The sequence below is a fragment of the Chrysochloris asiatica genome, unplaced genomic scaffold (assembly GCF_000296735.1).
Source record: "Chrysochloris asiatica unplaced genomic scaffold, ChrAsi1.0 scaffold00004, whole genome shotgun sequence".
NCBI lineage: Eukaryota > Metazoa > Chordata > Mammalia > Afrosoricida > Chrysochloridae > Chrysochloris > Chrysochloris asiatica.
Window position 1 is genome coordinate 38,764,476 of NW_006408522.1, and position 9,168 is coordinate 38,773,643.

The following is a 9,168-nucleotide window of genomic DNA, read 5'->3' on the forward strand; positions in this document are numbered from 1 at the left end:
ACAGGTCATAAGTTTAAAAACTGGGGGGAGGGGAGGCTTAATTGGTATTTAAGAGTCACTGACTCATCGAATTCAGATTCAAGAGCAGTTTGCTGCAGGAGGTGCTCCCACACGCTGGTTACCAAGTGAAATAGTTATAAAGGAAGCAGGGTGAATAATCCAGGTGTGCAGACTGCGCGGCTGAAGTGCAAAAAGATAGGCCAGGGTCTTGCCTAGCAACGTAGTCACAGCTTCCCGCCTCCCTCCATCCGTCCACAGTTCTCCACCCCAGAGGCGGACAAGTGGAGCCCACCCCGACACTCCCCAGATGAAAGCAACTACCCTGAAGAATGGGGGGGGGGGGTACTGCCATGAAATAAAACGGCTTAAGAAATCAAATGTTCTCTCCTGAACCAGAGGCACCCAACTTCCGGGGGGCGGGGGGAGCGGCAAGCGTCCTCACACTCAAGTCTCTGAGGGGCCTGGGGGGAGGGGGCGTCATCAAGATCAATGAGGTGCTTACTCGTCAGAAGTCGCCGTCTCCTCGCTCATCTTTCCCTCACCGCGATCCGATCTGGAGATGGAGGAGGAACAGCAGACGGAGGAGCAGTGGCAGCACCGAGGGACAGGAGGCAGCGACGGCCGGGGGGGCGCAGGGGCAGCGGCTCAGGGGCCTCACCATGGTGGACGCCTCACCCGGAACGGTGCCCCCCCAGCCGGGAACCCCGGCCACCCCCGCAGGGGGGTGGCGGCAGCAACCTCCGCCGTGGCGACCCCAGCCTCTTCCCCTAGTCAAGGGATCCGAGAGGACGGGGCGGGTGGGTGTAAAAGAAAAAAGGTAGGGGAGCTGTAGAGGCGAACTGGAGAGCCTCTCCGTGCACTGGGGTGGAGCGCGGCGGGCTCCGGCCAGGAAGGAGCGGGCGGGCGGGCGGAGAACCCGGGAGCAGAGGCGGCGCTTCCCTCAGGGATGCGGCGAGGAGGAAGCAGAGCTCCGCTCGGTGGGGGCCGGCGGGGGGGTGCCCAGCCAAGGCTCCGGGCGGCGGCGGCGGCGCGGTCCAGCCGGAGCCCAGCCCACCATCTCCCGCTTGGCCGCCGGCTGCCTGCTCAGTCCCCGGCGGCGACTGGCTCTCAGGAACGACTAGAACTGGCCGAGGGTACCCGCGGCGGCGGTGGATTCCTCCAGACACGCTCCAGCTGGGACTCCTCCTGAAGGGGGGCGGGGGAAAGGCGAGCCGATTGCCCCCTCTCGGGCCGAGAAGAAGAAGAACGGGTGGGCCCCGGGGGCCAGCTCCCGAGATGCAGCTAGGAGATCGACCGCAGGTTCCCCGCCAGCTGGTACCCACCAGCAGCTCCGCGGGCCAGCTCCTCACGCCCGCGAGAGGGGAGCCGCGACGGGGGCGGCGGAAGCGCTCACGCCGCCCGCTCCTTCCGCCGCCACCGCTGCCCGAGCGGGGGGCGCCCGCGGGAGAAGGAGGCGAAGTAGTCCCTCGCGACTTCTCCCGGCCGTCTGCTTCCCCCTCTGGTCAGAGCAGGCAGAGGGTGGGGTTGCCAAGCTAGGTGCTCAGGTTGTAAGAGTGTGTTGGAAACAGGGCTAAAAGCTGCGGCCTCCAGGCGAATCACTGCAACTAGAAGTCGTGTGCAGCATAGCAAGTTTCAGGAAAGTAGTTCCCTCCTCCCTTCGTTTCCCAAATCGTTGTCGAGCCACTTGAGCGGGGAAAGGAGGAGGGAGGCGGAGGGATATGCGATCGCTTGTGCTCGTGTGCATGCGGGCGCTCCAAATCTTGGCACGTTGCGAAAGGGGGCGGGGGTGTGAGCTGCAAGGGGAGCTGCTTGGGAGCCTGCATTGTTGCGGCGCGCTACTCCCCGTTATTTACTCGGTTTGGAATTATTGGGTCGTTTGAACGAAGAGACTAGAAAGTGAGCGTAAAGAAGAAATTTGAGGGCCACTCTGTTCTGCGGTGTATGTATGTGTGTGTGTGTGTGTGTGTGTGTTTCCTTGCAGAGCAAAGAATGAAACTGGCTTGAGTTCATATTTAGTTGGTGGGGTTAGAGGGAGGGACTGCAAAGAGAGCTCTGCCTGCTGTCCCTCTGCTTGCATTGCTGCAGTCCTCTAGCTGCATGCAAAAAGATGTGTGTGTGTGTGTGTGTGTGTGTGTGTTAGTTTTAATATCTCGTTCCTCAGATTCTTACTGCGCAAGGGGTATTCGCTGTGCTGGGCATTCAGCTCCAAAAGCTGAAGCGGTTGTTGTTAATGGAGAACTACTTCCATTGAAGCCCAGGGTAGGCGGGTTACATGAATCTGGCGCAGCCAGAAGCACAGGAAATAACTCCTGCTGTGAGTGAGATTGCATAACTATAGCGCAGGAGATGCCTCTGTGGCACGAACTGCCTTGAACTGAAGCTGAACGATTATTGAATTGGCATCTGTCACGTTTGCAATGTTAAGAGGGCAATGTATGCATTTTTCTCAAAAGATTTTTGCATAGAAACCTGCTGAGGTTGTAGACTGGAGTCCAGGCTCTGCGGGACTAGAGGACTCAGAAGCTCCTGACTCTTCAAATTCCCTGATTCCTCCTCTCCTAGAAAGCTTATCCTATATGATTCGGCCTGGGGGACTGAATCCCAAACGCTCCCTAGTTTCTGACGCATCTCCCAAGGAATCAGTTTTTCTCCGTGTGCAATGCTTTTCTCATCATTCCCTGGTTTGTGCTTCCTAAAAATGAAGGGTTCTTTCCCTTCCACCACCTTGTGGAGGGTAGAACAATTCAAGAGACTAAGGAAAGTAGAAGAACCTTTTTTAAAAGACAGAATTCCTTTTCTGTCATCCTTTTCTGGAAGTTTCAGGAATGCTGTCATCTAGATAAGAAAATACAGTAGCCTGTTTTGCATATGTTGTTAGGTGCTGTGGAGTTAGTTCCAACTGACAGTGACCCTTAACAGAGAGGGCAACACCACCCACTCCTGTGACATCTTTAGACCATCCTCCACTGTGTCAATCCATCTCGCTGAGGGTCTTTCTCCTTTGTTGCTGACACTCTACCAAGCATTATGTCCTCCAGGGACTAGTGCCTCCTGATAACATGTCCAATGTATGTGAGACAAAATCTCCCCATCCTCTCTTCTGTGTATTATAACTGCACTTTTTCCAACACAGATTGATTGGTTCCTTCTTTTGGCAGCCCATGGTATGTTTAATATTCTTTGTCATCACCATAATTCAAAAGCACCCATTCTTCATGCATTCGTTTGCATGCCTATGAGGCAATTAAAAATGCCAGGGCTTAAGTCAGGTGCACCTTAGTCTTCAAAATAACATCTTTGTTCTTTAACACTTTAAAGAAGTCTTTTGCAGTTGATTTGCCCAGTGGGAAACATCGTTTGGTTTCCTGACTGTTGCTTCCATGGGCATTGATTATAGATCCATGAAAATGAAATCCTTGACAACTTCAATATTTTCTCCACTTATCATGATGAGTATTTGATGAGTGAATGAATTTTTTGCAATGACTGATTCTGTCTGCCCTAAAAGACATTCGTGGATTTCTGAGCCTTCTTTATGTAACATTTGGATTGCTTCTTGTCTCTGCAGCAGCACTGTCCTTTCTCAAATGGAAGAAAAGATGAAATTGATGGCAGGAAGAGGTGAGGGAGTCTGTTAGTCAGATGTGATACCTTAGACCCTGCAGTTTTGAACTTTGTCCTACAGAGATCCTATAACTGGGCATGCTTATTGGCCTCTTATTTCTTCCAGAAATTACCTCTAGCAGCTTTAGTTACTTGGATTTGAATCAAGTCCCATCAGTTACTCTGTGTGTGCTCCCATGGAAGGTACTTAAACTCTGCCAATGTAAAGCAGAGATAATACCTAATTCATAGTTTTGTAATTAATGAAGATACAGTATCCAGTTCTGGTGTAGGATAAGCAACTCAACTTCAAGGTCAGTTTGAACTGCAAGGTTGGTGGGTCAAACTCACCAACTGCTCCTCAAAAACCCTATACAGGGTACTATGAGTCAGAACCGACTTGACAGCAGTTAACAACAACAAAGGAGTCCTAGTAATGTAGTGGGTTACGTGTTGGGTTGCTAACTGGAAAGTCAGCAGTTTGAATCCACCAGTCCGTTCAAGGGAGGAAGATGAGGCTTTCTGTTCCTTTAAAGATACACAGCCTTGGAAACCCTATACAGGGTCGCTGAGTTGGAACTGGCCCAATGGCACACAGCCACCATAGTATTCATTCAGCACTTCATACAGATTATTATTTTGTAAAATAAAGAAATAAAGTGTATAGCAAGGTAGTGGCCATTGTTCCGAATATTCAACAGTCTCTGTCTGTAAAGGATATTTGCTGTCCTTGTTCATTCATTCAAAATATAACTGTCAGGTGTCTCCAGTGTGTCAAGCCATTGCTAGACACTTGTCCTGGCCCATTGTTGTTAAATGCTGTTGAGTCCTTTCCGACTCATAGTGGCCCTATATAGGGTTTCCAAGGAGCGACTGGTAGATTTGAACCGCCAACCTTGCAATTCAAACCGACCTAGTGGCCATTAATATGAACTGTCAGTTATTATGATAAAGTATAAGGAAAGAGCAGTGGTGGGTCAGGGATAGGATTTTCATCTTTCATGTAGACACTTGTGTCCATTCCTGGCTAATGTACCTCAACCTCAGCCACAATTCATTTGTCAGTGGAGACTTGCATGCTGCCTTGATGTTCCAGGTTTCAGCAAAGCTTCCAGACTAAGACAGATGAAGAAGAAAGGCCTGGCAGTCAGCTTCTGAAAATCAGCCAATGAAAACCCTATGGATCCAATCCCATTGTACAGTGGGTCATCATGAGCAGTCAGGGCCTGACTCAACAGAGCTAACAAGTACCAGGAAAACTTGGTCACTTGCAAAGGCTTCCTTCTCTTTTGAGGCAGATTTGCATTTGTTTGAGGTTCTTTTAGTGCAGAATTGTTTTTATAGAGACTTTTGGAGAAGATATGAAAAGTACTTTGAGTATTGTGTACCAGGTACTCTGCTGACCATTTTCACACACATTACTTACTTAAAGGGACAAACTGAAATCAACAGCCTGATTAATGCTTCTCAGATTGTTCCCCAATCCCATGGCCAAGCCACTGTCACTAAACCGTTCACTATCTTTGGTGTTTCCACTCCATTTTCAGCACAATTTTGTGCCCCACCCCTCCTTTTTTTCAATGAGTGTTTTCGTGATTCTCTCCTTTTATACAAGGAGCTCTGGTAGCGTAGTGGTTACGAATCGGGCTGCGAACCTTAAGGTCAGCGGTTCGAAACTACCAGCTGCTCTGCGGGAGAAAGATGAGGCTTTCTACTCCCGTAAGGATTTACACCCTCGGAAACCCTGTACAGGGTCGCTATGGGTCGGACCCGACTCGATGGCACTTAACAACAACAACAACAACAACTCCTTTTATACAGTTGCTGAAGACCTTAATTTTTTTTTTTTTTTTTTAATTGCGTTAGTCTGGGCAGAGGCCAGAGTTTTCTCTGAAACAGATTTCCTATTAGCAGCTACCCAAGAGGCCTCAATTGGGCCTTAAGAGAGACAAAAAAACATAACAATCAAATATTTGGTTCCTGATTTTTTAAAATATTGTAAAACTTAACAACAATTGGCAAAACTGAACACAGACTAGAGATTTGATGATATTAAATGAAAAGAATTAAAGAATTATAGTCATCCCTTAGTATCCACTGGGAATTGATTCCTGGACCCCAGCAGACACCAACATCCTTAGATGTTCAATAACTTACTTAAAATGGTTTATTTAGATCAAAGACTACAGTCGTCAGTATGAATTGCACTTCAATGTAAAGAAAGCAAAAATTCTCACAAGTGGACCAAAAAATAACATCATGATAAATTAAGAAAAGACTGAAGTTGTCAAATTTTCCATTTTGCTTGGATCCATAATCAACACTGATGGATGCAGCAGTCAAGAAATCAAATGATGTATTGCATTAGGCAAATCTGCTGCACAACACTCTTTAAAGTGTTCAGGAGCAAAGATTTGAGAACTAAAGTGCATCTGACTTAAACTGGTATTTTCAATGACCTCATAGGCATGTGAAAGTTGGACAATGAATAAGGAAGATAGTAGAAGAATCGTTGTAATTGAACTGTGGTGTTGAAGAAGACTATTCCAAGTACAGGGCCTGCCAGATAACAAACAAATGTGTGTTGGAAGAAGTGTAGCCAGACATGAGGATGATGAGACTTCATCTCTTGTACTTCAGATGTATTATCAGGAGGAACCAGTCCCTGGAGAGGAACATCAATCATTCTTGGAAAAGTGGAGGGTAGACAAAAAAAGAGGAAGACTCCAATAGGAGGGATTGATACAGTGGCAACAATCATGGGCTCAAATGTAACAAAAGTTGTGAGGATGGTTCAGGACTGTTCAGTGTTTCTTTGTGCACAGGATCACCGTTTGTTGGAACCAACTTAATAGCACCTAATAGCAATAGTATAGTCATATAACCTATGATGTATACTTTATATCATTTCTAAAATATTGGAGTCCTACTGTGGCACTCTGGTTTAATGCACTGGACTACAAAATTCGTTTGATCTTCAAGGCAATTCAAGCTCACCAGTCACTCCTCAGTAACCCTGTACATGGTTGCCGTGGGTCAGAAGCGGCTCAAAGGCACTTAACAACAGCAAAGTGTTTATACCTAATGCAATGTTTATAAATGCTATGCAAATAGCACTTTACTTTAGTTCCTCCTCACATTTGAGGGATTGCTTTGACCATTTAATTGGAACATTTTACCTTGGAATATTTTCCAATCTGAGATTAATTGAATCTGCAGTTGGTTGAAGTTGTGTACCGAACTCACAGATACAGAGGACCAAATATATTACCTTTTTAAAATATTACTGGTTTTTTATTCTAAGTTTTTGAGGCTACATACAACTTTATTTACAGATAAAATTACATAATATCTGATATTTACATCAAAGTGATTATCTTGATACTACTGGTATAGCAGGTGACATTGTGTTGTTGTGAAGTGCATTCGAGTTGGTTCCAACTCACGGTAACCCTTTATAGAGTTTTCGAGGCTGTGTATCTATGTGGGAGCAGAAAGCCTCACCTTTCTCCTGAGGAGCAGCAGCTGGTGGGCTCAAACTGCCAACTTTGTGTTTCACAGTCCAGTGTTTATCATACAGAACCATCCAATCACTCCCCAGGTGACTTTAAAGAACAAACTTTATTTTCTCCCATTTCTGAAGGCAACTCGCCCAATCAGTTACAACCTTGTCTATTTCTGCCTTGTTGGTAGCCCCAGGTATCCCTTGGTTCTGGTGATCCTCAATGGCATCTAGCTTCCACTGTGTGTATATGCTATATCTAATCTGTTTTTTATAACACATACGTGATTATGTTTATGACACACCTTATAGTACTATGATCTAGTTAACATAGCAAAGAAAAAATATTTCTAAACAGAATTGCATCCACAGGTATAGGATTCCAACACACATTTGAGAAAACACGATTCAACCCTAACAATAATCCAGTCGGGTGAGTAGTTGGGAGAATAAATGAAATAAGATTGATTGTTTATTATTGTTGCTAGGTGCCGTCCAGTTGGTTCCAGCTCATAGCGACCCTGTGTACAACATAACAAAGCACTGCCTGGTCCTCCACCATCTTCACACTTGTTATGTTTGAGTCCATTGTTGCTGCCACAGTGTCAATCCATCTTGTTGGGCGTCTTCCTCATTTCTGCTGGCATTCCACTTGTGCAAGCATGATGTCCTTTTCTAGGGACTGATCCCTCCTAATAATAAATGTCCAAAGAATGAGAGACAAAGTTTCACCATCCTCATGTCTAAGGAGCATTCTGGTTGTACATTGTCTAATACAGATTTGTTTGTACTTCTGGTACTTTGAATATTCTTGTACAACACCATAACTCAAATGTATCAATTCTTCTGTCTTCTTATTCATTGTCTAACTCTCACTTACATATGAGGCTATTGAAAATACCATAGCTTGGGTCAGGCATACCTTAGTCCTCAAACTGACATCTCTGCTCTTGAACACTTTAAAGAGGTCTTTTGCAACAGGTTTACCTAATATGTCATTTTATTTCTTGACTGCTGCTTCCATGTGTGTTGATTGTGGATCCAAGCCAGTTGAAGTTTTTGACAACTTCATTCTTTTCTCCATTTTCTTAATGTTGTTTGTTGGTCCAGTTATGAGGATTTGTGTTTTTTTACATTGAATTGCAATCCATACTCAAGGCTGTACTCTTCAATCTTCATCAGTAAGTTTATTTTTTGCTTACAGCAAGTAAGCTTGTATCAAATGCATATTACAGGTTGTTAATGACTCTTCCTGTAACCTTGATGCCACTTTCTTCTTCATATAGTCAGCATACAGATTGAATAAGTATGGCAAAAGGATGCAACCTTGATGCACACCTTTCCTAGGTTTAAATCAGTCAGTAGTCCCTTGTTCTGTTCAAATGACTGTCTCATGGTCTATGTACAGATTTCTCATGAACACAATCCAGTGTTCTGGAATATCCATTATCATAATGTTATTCATGGTTTGTTATGATCCACACAATCTTTACCTAGTTAATAACCCACAAGTAAACAGCTTTCTGGTATTTTCTGCTGCTGGCCAAGACCCCTCTGACCACAAACTATCATATACTGATAATGAGTATATTCTCTCTTATTTTATATATTTGAAGTTTTCATAATAAAAATGTAAAACAACAACAAAATCCTCTACAAGTCCTTTAAAATAGATGAATAATCATCAGTATGGGCCGAGGATGGAGGAGAAATAGCATAACTACCAAATAATTGCCGGTTAGGAGATCATTAATGTTAAGGAGGTAAATGTGGGGTCTGAAGTCTGGGTAAATGTCAGACCAGGATCACAAAGACAACAAAGATGCCTGACCTCACATGGGCTCTGGCAGATAACATTAGCTTTCCCATTCAAGGATTTCTTTCTTTCCAGATTGCTCTTCCATAGCAATTGCTCTTACTTATAAATTCAAACTTGTCTTTTCAAAATTTTATCTTTTTTGCCTTTGCATTTCTATACTTGTATTGATTTGGCACGATAGGATAAGCCCTAGACCACAAGTTCAGTTTGAACCATAAGGTTCAAACTCATCACCCACTCCTTG

At 45.1% G+C, this 9,168-nt stretch overlaps 1 protein-coding gene across 1 annotated transcript in view; it reads right to left on the reverse strand.

Annotated features, from left to right (window-relative positions):
* SPRED1 (sprouty-related, EVH1 domain containing 1) overlaps positions 1-1,194 on the reverse strand; it is a 109,406-nt gene extending 108,212 nt beyond the window's left edge. The window contains exon 1 of the mRNA XM_006831788.1: positions 503-1,194. Within this exon, the coding sequence (XP_006831851.1) occupies positions 503-531 (29 nt within the window). The 5' untranslated portion in view covers positions 532-1,194. The remainder of the gene's footprint in view (positions 1-502) is intronic.
* Between the last annotated feature and the right edge of the window lie 7,974 nt (positions 1,195-9,168).